The 19,235-nt window shown below is 44.3% G+C and overlaps 2 protein-coding genes across 3 annotated transcripts; one reads left to right on the forward strand and one right to left on the reverse strand.

Annotated features, from left to right (window-relative positions):
* The first annotated feature begins 214 nt into the window (after positions 1-214).
* On the forward strand, positions 215-6,078 carry LOC103460588 (uncharacterized). Its single transcript, XM_008402829.3, has 7 exons — positions 215-329; positions 424-609; positions 2,162-2,286; positions 2,394-2,847; positions 3,795-3,875; positions 3,960-4,040; positions 4,130-6,078. The coding sequence occupies exons 1-7, from the start codon at positions 215-217 to the stop codon at positions 5,044-5,046; spliced, it is 1,959 nt and encodes a 652-aa protein (XP_008401051.2). The 3' UTR covers positions 5,047-6,078.
* Positions 6,079-7,825: 1,747 nt separating this feature from the next.
* Positions 7,826-17,904, reverse strand: saga (S-antigen; retina and pineal gland (arrestin) a). Of its 2 annotated transcripts, XM_008402830.2 has the most exons (16): positions 17,778-17,904; positions 16,272-16,353; positions 15,556-15,616; positions 15,411-15,455; positions 14,333-14,532; positions 14,196-14,255; positions 13,272-13,339; positions 13,068-13,203; positions 12,872-12,956; positions 12,725-12,797; positions 9,183-9,320; positions 9,034-9,111; positions 8,735-8,749; positions 8,606-8,658; positions 8,505-8,514; positions 7,826-8,116 (listed from the first exon to the last, which is right to left on the reverse strand). In XM_008402830.2, the coding sequence occupies exons 2-16, from the start codon at positions 16,317-16,319 to the stop codon at positions 7,990-7,992; spliced, it is 1,197 nt and encodes a 398-aa protein (XP_008401052.1). In that variant the 5' UTR covers positions 16,320-16,353; positions 17,778-17,904; the 3' UTR covers positions 7,826-7,989. The 2 variants fall into 2 exon arrangements, with proteins under 2 accessions (XP_008401052.1, XP_081454965.1); XM_081598839.1 differs by lacking the exon at positions 8,505-8,514.
* Positions 17,905-19,235: the final 1,331 nt, after the last annotated feature.

Raw genomic sequence — 19,235 nt, forward strand, 5'->3', positions numbered from 1 at the left:
TCTGATTAAACAGCAGCAAGTGGATCAGAACCAGGAGGATTCTGGTTCTGACCTCTGATCCTCTGTTTGAACTCAGTTACTGAATCAGGAACAGAGTGAAAGTCCTTCCTGTCTGACTCCTTTCTCCCACCGTCGCCCCGTGCTTGATCAGCCTGAGACACACAGGAGGGTGTCCAAGGTGTGGTCTGGGGCCCCTTGAAGGTCCGGTGCCACCATGAAGATTCGGGGCCCCATGAAAGTCCAGGGCCCCATGAAGGTCCAAGGCCCCTTGAAGGTCCGGGGCCACCATGAAGGTCTGGGGCCCCATGAAGGTCCGGGGCCCCATGAAGGTCCGGGGCCATTTTATGCCCTCGGACCTTCATGGTTGAGTAGATGGACGAAACTTAAAGAGCCTGAAGCAAAAACTAAACGTCTATTTTCTAGGAACCGGGTCGGAGGAACCAGGCCGGAGGAACCAGGCTAAAGGAACCGGACCAGAGGAACTCGGCTGGGGGAACCAGGCCAGAGGAACCAGGCCAGAGGAACCAGGCCGGAGGAACCAGGCCGAAGGAACCGGGTCGGCCTCCAGGGCGTCGCTGGGCGGCTCTGGAAACCAGGACGCTTATCAGGGTCAGACATTCTTCTTCTTTTGTCTCCTCTCGGCTCGGCTTACGTTGGGTCTTTCAGAATAAAAGCAGGGGAAGCTTCTCTGGTTCCATGGATTATGAGACGATTAACAGGAATTACAAAAAGCTTCAAAGTAGTTTTCACACTTATGTTTGTTGAATTTAATGACAACATGAAGCTGCAGACAACTGAAAAGAAACGATTTAAAACAGAGAGAAGCTCAGAAATACTTTTCAGTTCCATGTTTCGTGTTTTAAAACTGATTTCAGTTTTTTCTTCAGTTGCGACTCTGGAGTAAAAATTGTTCAAATACATGTTTGAAACTGAACCTTTGTTGAAACGTTCAAAACTCTTTTCAGTTTAAAATTTATTTTTCAGTTACATATTTTGGTTTCAAATTCAGATTTTAGTTTTAAATCTTTTTCTGTCAGTTTCAAATAAAATGTTTTGTTCATAACTTTATGGCTCAGATTTAGCTCCATAAATGTGACCCAAACTGAGCCTCTGAATCGATGTTGGTGTTTATCTCAGTTATTTCGCTTTAATCAGTATCATGTTGAGCCCAGGAGACGTTTTGTCCTGTTCGGGAAAACGGCCGATAAATGGAAGTAGGAAAGTAGGGCTGCTCATTGTGACGCTTCCCGGGTTTGGATTACCGTATTGTTGAGCCTCTTCATATCCGTTACGTTCTGATGTTTTCACAAAGTGTTGCTCTGATATCTACAGTCATCATGAGTCAGAATCAGATTAATTTAAATAAACAGCCGATCAGAAAGTTTACCTGGTTTCTGTGGTAAAATCCTGGGAAGCTTTTCATAGATTTGACCAAAGAAATTTAAATAAATATTGTTTTCTGTGTGATAAATGATTAAACATACAATCTAAAATGGACCTGGTGATTTTTTGGTTCAAGCTGTGAAAGCAGCTGAATGGATAAACGTCCTGTAAACGTTTTCTCCATTTGAAACACGGCGGGTAAGAACTGCTGCTGTCTGTGTGAACTCTGAACTCTCTGGACGCTCCGACGTCCCCTCGGCTGAAATCCTGCAGATGTTCTGGTTCTGTTCGTCCTGAGTTTGACTGGCAGACTGAGATCCTAAAATTCACTCATTTTAACCCAAACTGGACTCATTTAGTTTCTCAGGTTCTGTCCAAACAATTCCTCAATCAAAGACTTTGTCACTTTTATTCTAATGTTTGGGTCGAATGTTTGGGTCGGTTCCAGTCGTCCTCCCTCTGAGGATGTGATGCTCATGGAAATTTAAACGATTTATTTGGTGCAGCAATGGGAAAAGCTGAAATGAGGAACCGGGAAATGTTCTGGTTCTGGACTCTGGACCTGCAGAGACGGGTCCCAGCGTAATGGAGCGAGGTCAGAGGCTGGTTTTGTAAAAAGAGGGTGGAGGAGTGATGGAGAGATAACCAGGCTCTTCTTTCGCCTGTGAATGTTTGGCGTTTCATGAGGAAGGAGGCAGAGAGCCAAGTTCTTCCTCCTCAGCTGGACAATGAGGACACGCCCGCCCCGTCCTCAGCCTTTTGTCTCTGGACCCAACAGGTGAGACGGAACCTGAAAGCTGTTTTGTTCTGGGCGACGCTTATAAATGCATCAAAGCCGCGTTCGTGCAGCTCATCTTCCTAAACGGCCTGCAGGAGAAGACGATGTCCAACTCAGACAGGAAGGTGAGTTTTTCTCTCCCTGAAACCAAATTCAGGATTTAGCCTGAGAGCGAATGAGAGCAGCGGTTCCACTGAAGGTTTCAGCTGTGACTAACCTCGTCTTCCTCCAGATGTTGTCCGGCGTTCTGGGACTCTTCGTCCTGATCTCCGCCTGTTCTGCCATGTTGGTTCCTAACATGACCAGGAACCTGATGCCAAAAGGACAACCAGAAGAAGAAGAAGGCTCCTCGTACGACCCCAACACCTTACGCTGGCCTGCAAACGACCAGAACCAGTCTTTGGTTCCGGACACTCAGTGGCCATCGGGCGCCGGCAGCGGGCGTATGTGGCCCCCCAGCGGGAACATGTTGCCCCCCAGCGGGAACATGACCAACTATGCTAACGGGCTGCGGATGTTTGCCACCAGCTCGCCTCTGATTCCAGAACCAGACACTTCCATCTGTGACATTCTGTTCAGCCAGCCGGTGCCGCCGTCCATCGACCAGATCCCCTTCTTCTGCATCTGCTCCTACTGCAAAGGAACCGTGGGGCCCAAAGGAGACCGAGGGGACCGGGGGCCTCCAGGTGGGATGACACAAACGTTCAAATGTTTGATTTATATCAAAAGATCATAATATCCATCAGTTCGTAAAGGCTTTAATTTGAAGCTGAGATCAGTTTTGAATGAACCACAAAGCGCTTGACCTTCTGGTCCACTAATGCCTGTTGATGCACATTTTACACATATTAGTGATTGGACTGGAAGTGCTTTGCTGTTATGCCAAATTCGTCCAGTTTGCTCTCCTACCAGAGGAGAGTCTAGTTGACAAAAAGAGTAAAAAGTTATTTGGTAAAAATGCAGAAGTGGGACAGTTTAATCTGATTTAGTTTGTGAAAATGGTTTAATTATACAGACAAAACATAAAAGCATGATGATATAAAACATGAATAAAAATTAATTATCATTACAAATAAATTCAGACAGAAGAAATGCACACTTCATGTTTACAAAGCATTAAACCTTTTACAGTCAGTAAAACAAAGATCTTCCATCATTTACTGCAGATTCAGCTGAAATCCAAGAGGCTCAGCAGAAACAAAACTGAGTAGAAAAAGTCTCAGACTCACCTGTCTGGTGCATTTTGGGTTTTAGTTCGTGATTCGGTGAAGTAACTGCAGGTCACTCAGATTTCCACAGTAAGAGAAACAAAACTTCGTAATGTTTGAAGTAAAACATGAAATCTTCCTGAAAGTAAATGTCTTCCAAAGGTTCCTCAGGAAACTGTAACTCTAACTGGTACTAAATTCTTCATTCTTTTATCTCTGGTGTTTAACTGTTTTTGCATTTTATCTCTGAAACAGAAAGGAAACAGTTTGAGGGATAAAGTTCAGCTTCAGAGCCGGATTGTTGCTCAAGTCTCACAGTTTTAACATTGAAGTCATTTCAGCACTTTGAGTCCTTCTTAAAAGCCTTCAACAGAAGTTGTATTTTATGAATATTGATCAGTTCAGTTGGTTTTTTCTTTGATCAGGTGAACCTGGAAGTCCTGGAATGAGAGGGGTGATGGGATTCAAAGGCACCCGAGGATTCACCGGCCCCCAGGGCATAAAGGGTGAGTCACACACCAACCTGATATAACAGCAGAGTCTGCAGTCAGGAGCTTCTTCATCAGCAGTTTCCTTCATTTCCACTTCAGGTCAGAAAGGAGATTCAGGAGAGAAAGGTCAGACCGGTCCAGCTGGATTCACCGGAACGAAGGGCGATCGAGGATTCAAAGGTCTGAGATCAGAACAGACTGAAGATCGACTCAGAAAAATGTTTTAAATGTTTTTTCCCATGATCAATGCTTGATTTGTGTTTCTGCAGGGGAGAAAGGAGACCAGGGCTTGAGCGGACCTCCAGGTGCTCAGGGTCCCCAGGGAGAGATGGGTACCTGCCCCGCCTCCTGCGAGAGTGCCCCAGGTGCACCGGGGCTGCCGGGGTCCCCAGGGCCAGCCGGGGCCCGGGGCCTGCCCGGGGTGCAGGGCATTGTGGGAGCTACGGGTGGGAAGGGCGATAAGGGAGACATAGGAGTGGCTGGGCAGCCCGGTGTGAATGGTCAGAAGGGAGATCAGGGTGATCAGGGGATCTGTATGTGCACCGATGGGGAGGACGGCGCCAAGGGGGCGCCAGGGGAAAAGGGGGGCAAAGGAGACAAAGGTGACTCTGGTGCACAAGGCATTCAGGGCCCCTTAGGTGTGAAGGGAGATCAGGGTAACATGGGTTTCATGGGTCCGCCTGGGCCCTGCTCCCCGGCCATCCAATCAGCTTTCTCTGCAAGCATCAACCAGTCGTTCCCCGCTGCCAACTGGCCGGTTCCGTTCCGTGACGTTTTGACCAACGAGCAGATGCACTTCGACCCGAACATGGGCATGTACACGGCGCCCATCAACGGCACCTACGTTTTCTCCTTCCACCTGGCGACCAATCAGAAGCCGCTGAAGGTCGGCCTGTTCCGAAACTTCTACCCGGTAGCCAGGGTAACGGAGGCGTCCAGCCAGACCACCGCCAGCCACACGGTCGTCCTGCACCTGAGCAGCAGAGACCAGGTGTGGCTGCAGGTGAAGGACTCGCTAACCAACGGCATGTTCACCGACAGCGAAAGCAAGAGCACGTTCTCCGGTTACCTGCTGTACCCCGACTCCTGCGACGCGCCGCTGGGCAGGTTCTTCCAGCCTCTGCCGCCCACTGGTGGCTTCTCCTGGGACGGCCCTGATGGCCATACCACCACCTCGCCGCCGTAGGCTCCGCCCAGCGACAGGTGGTTAGATGCAGACAGCCAATCAAATTCAGTGCTGCACATTTTAAAGGAGGAGCGTTTGCAGAATGAGGCTGGTACCGACCCGGATCGTCTGCAATAAATCACATTTAAAACACGACTTTATGGTCATTTCATCTCTCCTGGATACAGTTCTAATACTATCCACACTGATTCATCAACAAATTAAGCAAAAAATTGCAAGATGTCATATTGATGTTTTGAATAAAGAACCAATATTTTAACATGTACGGCTGATATTTTGGTTTTAGCAGCTGACCAGGCGTGTTTATAGTTTGGTATGATTAAATATGAGCTGTACTGAGTCACAGATGGATGAAGAGTAAACATGTTTGAATGAAAGTCTGAATAATCTGACTGCAAACCAGTTTGTGTCCTTTTCATAAGTGATAAAAACAATCCAAGAAGTTTCTGAATCTCCATGGAGACGAAGAAACGATTAAAACAAATTCTCCTCCTTTGAAACGTCCAGAAAAACTCACTTCTGATTCAACACTGCGTCTGACCTCTGACCTCTCAGTCAGCTGTAGAAGTCCAGCTTTGCTCCAACATGAAATATTTCCAAAGCACTTTGCAACTGTAGAGTTGATTTGCTTTTAATTATTAAAATGTGCTTATTTTCTTAGGAATATTCTCAGTTTGCCTTTTAAAATGATGCATGAATAAAAGCAGAGCAGAAGCTTCAACATTGTTTTTCAGACAATAACTAAGGTGTGTCTTGTAAATTTGTGTTATGACTGTTTTATGGATAGATTTATGTCACTTTGAATAAACCTCCAGTTTTGGAAAGGCGACCGTCTCGTTTTGCGCTCCGTGTTCGGAGACAAAAGCCAAACTGGATGCAAAACTGGAGATTTTTTCATTTGACTCAAACTCACTGATCAGCAGTTTGAGGCTCTTGTTGCGGTGATTCATGACAGTTTCCAGGTGAATGCATCTGAGTGATGACAGTCAGAGGAATGTTTGGATAACTGAAGTAAAAGAGACGAATACAAAATGCTGCAGTCCTGTGTCTTTATTCAAGCGAAGCTCACAGCTTCGTCCCAAACTGTTTGCTCCAGAGATCCTAGGAATGTTGTTCAGGTTGTGAGTCCGATTCGTTTTCTAAGATCAACCGTCTCAAAAATGAAACATCCTTCCATAAAAAGCAGCTGGAGATTTGTTCCAGAGGTGTTTTATCATCCAAGAGTCCAGAAACGGACGAGGCAAACGGGTTCAGCTAATATCCACAAATACATCAGACCTTAAACACCAGATGTACCTTATTATTCATTAATACATACAGTGGAAACCATTTTAGTGCTAGCAGAGAAGCTAACATCCTTATGTCCTGTTAAAGTTTCAAAAACTCGACATGTTCTCTGATTAAGGAGTCGTCAGTTAGTCTGACCTGGTCCGGTCCAACCCGGTCCAACCCGGTCCGGTCCTGTTCAACCCGGTCCAACCCGGTCCGGTTGTGCTTACCTAAACCTGCCATAGTGGAAAACTATTCATGCCGTCTGACAGACATCTGGACTCTTATGAATTATAATTTTTGCTACTTTTACATCTGGTTTTGGAGGTTCAGCCAATCAGCAGCGAGTAAAATAAACGGAGCTCCTGGATTGGCTGGTGTTCACTCATCAGCCAATGGCCTCTTTTCACGTCAGCTTCCGGGTTCGGGCTGGAGAAAGGTTTTAAGATGTACGCTTCGTTATACATTCACAGATACGACGGTGAGTTTTATTTACTTTAAACTTTGTGGCTAACATTAACTTTAGCTTATGCTAGTAGCCAATATTGTCTGACATTTTCCTTATAAAAATGTGCTATTTAAGTATCTAAACATTCTAATCCATTCTAGCGGACAATGTTTTTACCTTAATTTATTCTTATTCTGAAGCACATTATGTGTTTTTTGTCGTTAGTGTTAAACAGACCAAGTAACGGGGAGGAAACACAACGAGCCTCACAGGTTAACAGCAGCAGCTCTGGAGTCAGAGATCTGGTTCAGCTGACTGTTCAGGTTCAGTGTTGTTGCTTTTAGACGTGTTTCTTAAGGTCTAGGTGTTATTTTATTTTGTTAGTTTTACATGTTTCTTGTTCAGAGCTCAGATAGGATGGTGTTTACTGCAGTGTGTTCAGGCGGATCAGTTGCTAGGCTGTCTGGCTCTGGTTTCCTCTCTGGTTCCCATAAACTCCTCTTTCAGGCTGAATACAGAAGTGACTCCATGGAAATAACTCAGGGAGGCTCCTTTATTCACCACCCGTCTCCCCCGGCAGTTTTAGGCTGAAGAAGCTGATCGGAGTGAAGTGAAGGCTGCAAACTTTAGTTTTAACTTTAGCTTTAACTCATGCGGACGTGACGTCAGCGCCGTTCGTGCAAAGAGCGGATCAAGCAGCGTTGGTCAAACGTAGCTTATTTTCCCAGGCAACATTTTGTCCACAAATAAAAAGGCAGCTTTTCCAGGAATACTCAACATGGCATCATTTCCCTGAACTTCAGAGTAAAAACTCACAGCAGCTCTGATCGTCTCTAGGCTGCCTGAAACTTTCCCAGAAAATCATTTCGGCTAATTAAAGGTCCAGTAAAACTTCAGTGTTGATCAAACCTTGTAAGTTAATGAATGTTATTTCATAGTGTAGCTTCTGGAAGTCTTCAAAACCTAAAGAGTGGATAATGTTAGGAAACGTTTTAATCACAATAATCTTCCATTCAGGTCCTTTCAGTCCAGGAGTTTATGAATTCATGTAATGAAATCAGATGGAGTCCAACAGTTTTTATTGTTCAAACACAGAACAACAGTAAGAGTCTACAAAAGCTGCAGCTCGTTTCTACGGTAACTAAAATCTCTGAGCTGCAGGAAGACGAACTTCACTAAAACATGGGATTAAAACATCGATGTCACATCCCAACACGTCGCCGTCTCTACTTCTCCTTGGGCGCCATGTCGTCTCCGCCCGACACGTTGCCTTCCTCGTCGTCATCATCGCCGATGATTCCCTTCAGGTAGGAGCGCTTGAACTCCTGGAACACCAGCTCATCCTCCATCTCACTGGGAACAGCAGCAGCGGGATCAAGATCAGACCACTGAGCACTAAACCCCCTCAGAGCGTCGCTGAGACCGATTCAGGCCACAACACTGAGGAAAACACAAACTCTCAACATGACTGATCTGGGAATGTTCTCCTATGTTTGTTTTTTCCTTCATCTAAAGCTGGAAACTATTCCATAAACTCAACCTGCATCTGTTCTGACATTAAAGAAAACGAACAGTAAACATGTTGGGCGCCGAGGTGCCGCCCCCCAACATGGCGGCAGGTTCTTCCTGTTTAACCTGATCAGACAAAGAACAAAACACTGAGGGAAACTGAAACATGGGCCAGTAGAGGGAAAACCTGGTGAATAATCTGATCTCTGAATGTCTTTGCTCTCATAGTTACCTCTCCTTCACTGCCGGCAGCAAGAAAATCAAAGTGGAGAGAAAACAGGTGAAAGCGTGAACCTGATGGACAGGTGAGATCAGGTGCAGAGAAAGTTCTACCTGCTTCTGGTTTGGGATGCATGAGTGTGAAGGGAACCTCCAGGCCGACCTCACTGCAACACACACACACCAGATTCAGGATAAACGGGCCGAGTCCGACATGCAGCATGTTTCACAGCCTGAACTCACCTGGATCCCATCATCCTGCCAGCAGGTGGGAGACAAACATGAGATCAGATTACAGCAGAAACGAAACACTGAGAGCCTCTGAGGTCTGGCTTCTGATTGGCTGAGGTTACTTCCTGGAGGAGCACCGACATGATGCTGCCACTTCCTAACGGTTCTCCCTCTCCTGCTGTCAGCTTCTTACTTTTGTTTTGACATTGTTGAGAAATAAACTGAACTGAACAAAGATCTCTGATGATCCGACAGGTTGTTGTTGTTATTTTGATCGTTGTTGTAGGAAAAGCAGAGGAAAACCGACCAACCCTCCGATGATGAGCTTCACCATGACTTTGTATGAAACCATGATTCCCAGAACCTCCTTCAGGACTCCTTCCTTCACGCTGAAACAAAACAGACGTTTCAGATCCTGCCGGCTCTGCGGGGCAGAGCTTTGGCGTGGAGCGCGGCTCACGTGCTGGACGAGGCCAGGTTGGTGTCCTCGTGCTTCAGCTTCCCGTCCAGAGCGATGCCTCTCCTCTCACGGTTGTTGGCCAGCAGCGGCAGCAGCTTGTAGACCTTCTGCAGCGTCGCTCCGGCAGACACCGAGTCCCTGACATGGAGACGAGACGCAGAGTGAAAACAAGCAGGTCAAATACAGAGAAAACAACAAAAACACTTTATTAGGACAAATATCTGAATGAGTAACTGTGAAACGGAGAACAGGTTTCCCGCTTCAGCAGTTACATTCAATAATTAGGTCACCAGCTCTAGACAACTTGACCTTTAACCCTGAGAAGGTCATTCAGCCATGATTCAGATCAGTTGGACCAAAGATGGACAGAAAATAAAAACCAGTTGCAGTTCCTGACTCCACCACCAGATGGGAGAATTTGCTCTTTTGAGCTGCAAAACATTAAATCTCGTTAATTCAACCAACGATAAAGAAAAGATCTGAAGTTTTTGTTCCTGAGTCAAACTCCAAACAAACACAACAGTTTCCATGACTTATTCCTGAAATTCACTGATGACAAAAAGCAGCTAAAATAGTTTTGTGCTTCAACAAACAGGAAGCAGCTAAAAATCCCAAATATTTCATCAGCTGAAGTAAAAACATCTAAAACCATCAGAGTCGACATTTATGTCCCTCTTATTCTACAAACATTCAAGATTTTAATTAAATCAAATCAGCTTTTTAAGTCCTGCATGATGGTAAACAAATCATTAAATCAGCTTAATTATACATTAAAGAGAAACAATTCATTAGTTAACAGGTAATTAGCTGTTTAATAACAGTTAATTACCTGTCAAGTCAAAGACTCACTAATTAACCATTAACTAATCACTATCAGTCCAACTAGATCAAGAGTTCATCATTATTTAACAGTTAATTAACAATTAATGATTTACTCCACACACACACACACACACACACACACACACACACACACACACACACACACACACACACACACACACACACTCTCTCTCTCTCTCTCTCTCTGTGTGTTTTTCTACAGGACACGATCAGAAGTTTATCTTTCATTAATCTTTAATTTATTCATAACTTGTCTTTTCTTTAGTTCTTATCAAGTCGAGGACATTTTATGAATGATAAAATCTGGAGACATTATATTTCTGCTGCTCATCTTTGCTGTTGCACTTTTTATTGTCACTAATTGTAAATAATATTTTTAATACCAAGTAAACAATTTCTACATTTTAAACGAAGTTAAATGATTCCTTTGGCTCAGAGTATTTTATATAACCAGTGTTTATGTTGAAGTTTTGCTCTTTCAGAATTTTAGTTTTTATTCTGCTTTTATATATTTTATTTTCTGTTTTTGTGAATATTTCCTTTGATTTCTTGTCATTTTGCAGCAGATTTTGTGTTTGAATGGGTTAAAGGGCCAAATCACACCAGGCTGAAGGCCTTTAGCTACTTTAGTGAAAACTGATCATTTTGAGTTTAGTTGATTCATTCAGGATCAGAATAATTGATCTGACCAGAGAAAAGCCTGGCTGAGTTTGTCTGAGCGTGAAACCAAAGCTGTTTACTGAAACATCAGGTAAAAATCAGAAGCAGCTGATATAAAGTCAGAATAAAATGATAATTCTGTTCTGATCCTCATCCGGAGGAAGAGCTGCTCACGCTGATCTTCCTCGGTAAAATCCTGAGCAGAAGCTCCGGTCCAGATGTGAGGAAAAACTCTGTGTGTGTCAATGTGTGTTAAAGAAGGACAGCTGGTTCTGGTCCAGGTCCAGATCCACCTGGACCTTCTGGATGGTGAGCAGAGCCGAGGCGGTCTGGGAGATGGCGGTGTGTTTTCCCTCACCCCCGTCCCTCCGGACCGAGTCCTCCAGAACGCCCAGCGGCGTGCCGCCCCACCTCCACCTCCCAGCTGTGCATCCCGGAGCAGAACCCCTCTGATCCGCTCCGGGTTTTCAGGCAGCAGCCGGTTCCAGCCGCACCGCACGCTGGTCAGGTCATCGGACAGAACCAGCTCCGGGTTCGCCGTGTTCGGGTCCAGAACGACTGGAGTGAAGGAGATGGCGTTCTTCATGTTCCTCCAGACGTGGAGCTGGGGGTTCTGGGGTCAGCTGGGGGTCGCCCAGCAGGGGGCAGCGCTGCGCTGTGGAGCCCAGCAGCAGGGGGACGTCCGCGGCTCTCAGCTCCTCCTCTGCGGCTCTGATGGCGTCCAGAAGATCCAACATCTCTCTTCTCAGCGCCTCCATCTTCTCCTCCATCACCCGACTCTTCAGGTTCTCCTCCTTCCTCAGCGCCGTCATCCTCTGCTCCTCTTCCTCCTCCAGAAACTGGTGAAGCTTCAGGAACTGCTGCCTGATCTGCGCCTGGAGCTTAATGTGCTCAGCGGTTTGACTGAACTGGACTTTGACTTGACTGAAAAGCTTCACCTTGTCCTGCAGAGCCTGGACGTCTTTCTGGACCTCCTTCCTGTGCTGCTGAGTGGCTTCATCATCGGGTCAGAACCTGCCGCCGCTTCGGGACGTTGTCCTTCTCTCCAGAGACGTTTTTACACAGAGGACACGGCTGGACCTCCTTCCTGCGCTGCTGAGCGGCTTCATCGGGTCAGAACCTGTGGCCGCTGTGCCTCTGAGTCTGCAGACGACGCTCACCGGCTCCCGGTGGTCCAAACAGAACAGCTTCAGCTTCTCGCCCTGCAGACTGCACACATCCTGCCGCCTCTTCGGGACGTTGTCCTTCTCTCCAGAGACGTTTTTACACAGAGGACACAGCTGGACCTTCTTCTCCGTCCACCAGTCCTGCAGACGCTGTGGCTGCAGGGCTGGATGACCGGATCTCTGAAGATCTCCAAACACACAGGGCAGTGGAGATCTTCCTGAACTCGGTTCGCCATCCTGTCTGCGTGAAGCTGAGAAAACTGAAGCTCAGACAGAAAAACAGAAAAGCTGAAGCTGGTTTCTCCTCCGGACCTGAAATCCTCCGGCGGTGAATCGTTGATAGCAGCTGAAGGACTGAAGGAAACTTCCCGGGTTCAGAGGCGGAGAGTTTTCAGCTGAACTGGTTGAGCTTCATTTCTGTCTATAGCATCTAAACTCTTCCTGCCGTTAGCAGAGATTCCACAGCAGGAATGTTGCAGCAGTAAACGGACAGAAGTCTGGCTTTAGGAGACTTTCAGCTAGTTCTGTAGATCATCTCCAAAAAATTATATTATCCTTTTATTGATCCTCATCTAAAACAAAATGATGCCAATAATCACAAAATTCTCCAATGTCAGAAGCCAAAGTAATAAATTTAACCTAAATTTAAAACAATTTCTCTTTAAAGTCAAACAGAAATGAGCATCAATACGATCAGATATAGATCTAGAATCTTCTTCTATGGTTTTGTTGATTATAACTTTTGGTGGATTGACCCTCATCAGGAGACAGACTCCATTTTGTTAGACTTCACATAAACATCAGGATCAGAACCGTCATCATTTCCTGTTTGTCGTTTGACCTGCTGTGATTCTGCGGTGTGCCGATCATTACCCAGAATCCTCGATGTCCACACATTTGACGTAGCTGTCGTTGGAGTACAGCACCACCGTGGCAACCTGGTCAACTGAGAGGAGGAACATTCAGGTGAGTTTGTGTTAAAACGTGATGATGATGATGTCATCGGTCAGGTGTGCTTACCTGACAGGACGACGTTCTTGATGTTTTTGTTGGAGTTGTTTGTGATGTTGACGTGAGCGTGGATCGTCTCTCCGTGGTAATAAAGCTAAACATGGATTTAAGATGAAACAACAAACATCTGAGGTGAGTCAATCTGAGGGATTACAGGTTTGACCGTAAAATGAAGGAATCAGTGGATCAACATGAGACGCTCCACCTCCTTATCCAGAGTGACCTTAACATGCAGCGGTTTGTCGGACATGAGGAAGTCCTTGGTGGTTTCAACGGAAGGTGGCGCCCCCTGCATGTCTGGAGCGTACTGGACCTTCCTGATCATCAGCTTCACTGTGCTCCTGTCGGACAAACGGATGGTCAGCATTTCCCCACCCACCGCTTCAGCCGCAGGACAGATGAGACTCACCGTTTGCGAACTTTTGCATCCTGACTCTCAGCGCTGAACGCTTTAATCTCAAACTCCACGGCACATTGCTGCAGAAAAGGAGACGATTTGGGTTTTTACTGATGGGACACCTGGGAGGATGGCCAGAGGGACAGCTGGGCAAATTTGGGCCAAAATGGCCGATGGAGTTACAGAGAGAAGACAGACTGGGCTCCACACTCTGCTTCACACCTGATGGTCCGATTGACCCGGTTCTATTGGAACCAAAACTTTATCATCTGTTCATTTCCAGCTGCTGTGGTTCCCTTCCTCTCTGCTCTGAGTCAAACCAACCTGTTCCCCTCCTGGCCTGTGGGGGCGCTGCACCAAGAACCACTGAAGGAAACGACACAAAAACCTCTGAAGACACTGAGAGCAACTTCCTTCTTCACCAAGAAACAAGATGGAGGCGTCAGATTTTAGTGGCTAAAGGATTTCTCTTTGGTTAAAAACCACGAGCCATTTCTCCTGCTAGCGCTAGGCTAGGCTAGCACATTTGTTTTGGTTGCATTTACCCAGAATTCTTTGCACTGTGGTCCGTTCACAAATGCATTCAAACCAAACCAGAGTTCCCTTCAACCAAACCCAGACAGAGTTAGCATCAGAGTTCTACCAAGATGTCGGTAAATTCTTCATCATCAGGAATAAATCTAGTTTCAGTCAGAAAACTTTCTAATAAAAGCCGAGTTAGGAAGTCATGTTCAGAGGAGTTCTTGTTTTCTGATTCGTCTTAAACTAATATCTATGAATCAATAAACAGATAATTAACCGGGGAGGAAAAATCTGCCAAAACTGGATAAAAAAGCTGATTGGAACCAAACTGGTGCAGGTTTGATGTGAAGCTGAAATGAGCCTGAAACTAAAACTGAAGTCATCCAGAACTGGGAGGATTTAACCGCAGCTCACCTTCCCAACATCTTGGGGTCCCGGTTGGAGAGACACTGAGCAAGGCAGGTTGTCAGGAAACTGGGAAGAAGAACAAATACAGAGGGTTTTCAGCTGGCTCTGCAGTAAGGCTGGCTCTGATTGGCTGCTCCGGTCACCTCGAAGAAGAAGGGGTATGCGTTGTTGCCCAGCTTGCGCAGCAGCTTGGCCTGGGTCTTGGTGTGGACGCCCTTCTCCCGGTCCTGCAGCGGCGGGTACACCTGGCGGGTGGACAGGTACAGCTCCCGGCGGAACGCGATGCCGATCACGTCCATGTCGTCGCGGCCGTAGCGGAAGATGCAGGACAGGGTGACGAACACTAGAGGGCAGAAGAGGCACAAGCAGATTTTCAACTGAAGAAATGAAGAGTTTGTTTTGTAAAAGTGCAAAAAACATCTCCAGTGTCTGATGTGTTACCATGGTTACACATCTTTTCTTTTGTTTGAGCTCAGTTTATTCATAAATACACAACCAATTATCTGTGGTTGATTTTAAGCTCCACCCCTTTTCCCAGAATCCACCAGGCTACTGGTTACGATGCTTTAAACAACAGGAGGGGCCAAATTCCTCCCAGGGCCCCATAAAACCGAGGGCCAGCCCTGCTTCTCACATCAAATCACATAATACGAGTAGAGCCACAAGTATTCATACCCATAAACATGTTGAAATGAAAACATTATTAAACCTAAATTTCCCAGGTGTATGAATAGTTTTGGCCTGAACTAGTTTCCTGTTGAACCAGGAAATATTTCGGCTCTAAGCTAAAATATTTTCATCATGTTTTAATTTAATGATCATCCATCCATTTTCCTTACACCCTTGTCCCTCAGTGGGGTCAGGAGGGTTGCTGGTGCCTCTCCAGCTGGCGTTCTGGGTGAGAGGCGGGGTCACCTGGACAGGTAACCTGGACAGGTCGCCAGTCTGTCGCAGGGCAACAGAGAGACAAAAAACCAGGCACACTCACACCTAGGGGCAATTTGGAGAGACCAATTAACCTGACAGTCATGTTTCTGGACTGTGGGAGGAAACCGGAGTACCTGGAGAAAACCCACCATGCACAGGGAGAACATGGAGACTCCATGCAGAAAGACCGGGAATCGAACCCAGAACCTTCTTGCTGCAAGGCAACAGCTCTACCCACTGCGCCACTGTGCAGCCTAATTTAATGATAATCAGGAGAGAAAAACATTCCCGGACCTTTCCTCCCGGCCAGAGCCTCCGGGTCGATCAGGACGACGCCATCTGTTGGTGGAACAGGAGAAAGCAGGTCAGTGACTGAGGGAGGTTCTGGTTCTGTTTTCTGATTCTTCTGGTTCTGGACGGATCCGGCTGTCAGACTGACCCACTGGATCCACGGAGTCCACCCGGTCCACGAAGTCTCTCTTCCCCATGAACACGCCGACCTGAAAACATTCGGCAGCCGTTTATCTCTGGGACGGTTTGAGACATTAAGGAAAATAAATATTTAAATCTGATGTCTAAAGAGAAACCAGCAGAAAAAGATTTATTCAGAAATTTCACTTTATTATCAGACGATTCAATTCAAACACGGCAACTGATAATAATTTAAGTTACTCATATTTTAAGCAGATAAAATGCTTAAAGGGACGTTCTGTATGTTATTTTTTATCTGAAGTCATAAATATAAATGTTAATACAGAAAACATAGTTTAACTGGTTTTACTGTGCTTCCAAATATTAAAATAATTCTTTAAATATTCTCTTCATGAGCTGAAACCCACAAACAGCTGCTGGTTTTCCTGCATGTTGGTTCAGAAGTGAGACTTTCTGACGTCTTTCTGCAGAAACAACCTGCTGAGCCTCATTTCCTGACAGAAACTCCTGTTTTCCCAGAATGCAGCAGGATGGAGCTGCGAACAGATACAAACCTTCATGTCTGTAAGGAGCAGGACATGTGTTCAGGGTTAGTCGTTTTAACTTCTGGAGCGTTCAGCAGCTCATTTCTGTCTTCGGTGAGATAAAACCGTCTGTAACTAAACGAGTCGCTCTGACAGGAAGTGGATCGACTGGATCCCGTTTTGAGTTGGTTTCACTCACCGACTTGTCTTTGCAGGTTTTCTTAAAAATGACGTTTTTTGGACTCATGATGGTGGAGATGGAGAACAGCTGATCTGAGGAACTGGAACAAGGAGAAACGGGTGAAATAAATGTCAGGGCTGCTGCGTTTGACCTTCAGACTGGAAACGGGTTTGACCTTCAAAAGGCTCAATGTCTCATTTACATCATTAGCATCAGTATTAACATACAAGTAAAGGTTGAGCCTAAATACATTTTAAATTAATGAGACATTCTGTGACGTTGCAGAGATCATCATTCTAACATAACAGATTTAAATGGGAGCAGCAAAAGCAAAGGAGGCGGATCAGCAGAGCGAGCTAACAGCTGACGGCTTCATCCAGGACGTTTTCTCTGCTGCCTGGATGCTGAGCTGTTAGCATGTTAGCATGAGACTGACAGACAGCAACAGTCTTCAGTCAGAGGCCTCTTCAGAGACGTTGTGAGACTGACTGCTACTGAAGATCCTTCCAGCCCTCAGCGTCTCTCTGCATAACGACTGTTTCTGAGTTACAACCTTTAATTTGTATTAGTATCGATCTGGAAAACCTCAGAAAGAGAAAATCTGCTTCCTTTTCTTTAACTGTTAATAGTTTAATTTTCTTCCGTTGCTGCAGAAACAGATCTGTCAGCTGATTCAAATGTTTCAGTTTTTCTCACATAAATTCAGCTGCTGGTGTTGAATAAAGAAAACTTTTATTTAAAACATCAGTAGAAATCAGCTTGTTTAAAAGTGCTGGAGCTTCTGATTTAAAGGTTTTAAAAACTGTTTTACTTTTTAAAAACATAATTCAGCTCAAACACAGATGTAATATTTCTGTAACATTCCTTACAGAAATATGATTAAAGTATGATTTCTAGTAGAAATATGAGAATAAAAGATAAAATAACTAAAAGTTTTAGTTTTATCTCCCTCTAGCGGCCTAAATGATGCACTGCAGCTCCATCAGCTGGTAAAACAAAACCTGAAAACACATTTTCAAAAAAATAAAACTTAATTTAAAACAATATGTTATAGAATTAGTCAGATAATCAGTTTTGTAACTGAATATCAACAGATGAACAGATTTCCATCATTGCTTCTGTTTTCAGTTGAATTTCTCTCTAAAATAATAAACTGTTTGTTTAAGCAGAGTTAATGAAATTAAGACGAAGAGGAAAACATGTCAACAGACTTCAGCTGCTGAGCCTCTTAATCCTGTTAAAATCCTCCCACTGATCTGGACCAGAACTTTCTGCTCACAGAACCAGAACAAATCTGTTCCAACTGGAGCCTCTACCATCTCTGGGTTTATGATGGTAACAATTAAAGTATTTTCTTCATCACTGATGCTCTGACTCATGTAGAATCTAATAAACGTCAGTTTAGTGTCTCCTGCTCCAGAGAGAGTTCTGGTTCCTCCTGAATCGGGCCGTTTCCTGTCCGCACTCCTCCTACAGTAAACAGATAAAACACGATAACCTGCAGGTCGGATCCGAGTGACTCACCTGTGCTGCTGAGGTTCTGAATGAGAGGAGGAGACCGACCCGGTCCGCTGGCTCTATATGTAAACACCTGCTGTCTGTCAGGGCTGCCTGGGCCAATCAGAGGCCGCCTGCGGTGACCTTTGCCCTCCTCCTCGCTGCTCCGCAGACGACCAGACTTCCTGAGAGGATTGGAGTGGTTCCACCTCCGTCAGCACATCGGGCCGGATTAGAACGAAGCTCTGCCTGCAGCGCCGCGTTTCACTTTACTGATCCTGAGAGGAACAATCCGGCAGCTGATGGAGAACAAACACCTTTATTTATAAACTCCTTTATTTATAAACTCCTTTATTTATCAACAAACACCTTTATTTATAAACTCCTTTATTTATAAACTCCTTTATTTATCAACAAACACCTTTATTTATAAACAAACTCCTTTATTTATCAACAAACACCTTTATTTATAAACAAACTCCTTTATTTATCAACAAACACCTTTATTTATAAACTCCTTTATTTATAAACATCTTTATTTATAAACAAACTCCTTTATTTATAAACTCTTATTTATAAACTCCTTTATTTATAAACAAACTCCTTAATTTATAAACAAACTCTTTTATTTATAAACTGCTTTATTTATAAACAAACATCTTTATTTATAAACAAACTCCTTTATTTATGAACTCTTTTATTTATAAACTCCTTTATTTATAAACTCCTTTATTTATAAACTCCTTTATTTATAAACTCCTTTATTTATCAACAAACACCTTTATTTATAAACAAACTCCTTTATTTATCAACAAACACCTTTATTTATAAACAAACTCCTTTATTTATCAACAAACACCTTTATTTATAAACTCCTTTATTTATAAACATCTTTATTTATAAACAAACTCCTTTATTTATAAACTCTTATTTATAAACTCCTTTATTTATAAACAAACTCCTTAATTTATAAACAAACTCTTTTATTTATAAACTGCTTTATTTATAAACAAACATCTTTATTTATAAACAAACTCCTTTATTTATGAACTCTTTTATTTATAAACTCCTTTATTTATAAACTCCTTTATTTATAAACTCCTTTATTTATAAACTCCTTTATTTATAAACAAACTCCTTTATTTATAAACAAACTCCTTTATCCATCTGCCATAATCACCTTCCTGACAGGATTCACACAACTTCGGCTTTAAATGTTTCGTTTTGTGTTTCCTGGTTAAATCAACTACAAATAAAAATAAATGAATGAAAACATGAAACAGTAAAATAACTTCCAGCACTTTAACAAACTCTTGGCTCCAGAAAACAACATTTATGTATTTATTATGAGAATTAAATATTCTGGAGGAAGAAAACCTGGAGAAGCAGCTTTCAGCTTCTATGCTGCACAAATCTGGAAAAAAAGGTCCAGAAAACTGCAAAACAGCCGAAACACTGAGATCCTTTAAATCCAGACTGAGACCA

Source organism: Poecilia reticulata, chromosome 17, assembly GCF_904066995.2.
Source record: "Poecilia reticulata chromosome 17, P_reticulata-male-v2, whole genome shotgun sequence".
Classification (NCBI taxonomy): domain Eukaryota; kingdom Metazoa; phylum Chordata; class Actinopteri; order Cyprinodontiformes; family Poeciliidae; genus Poecilia; species Poecilia reticulata.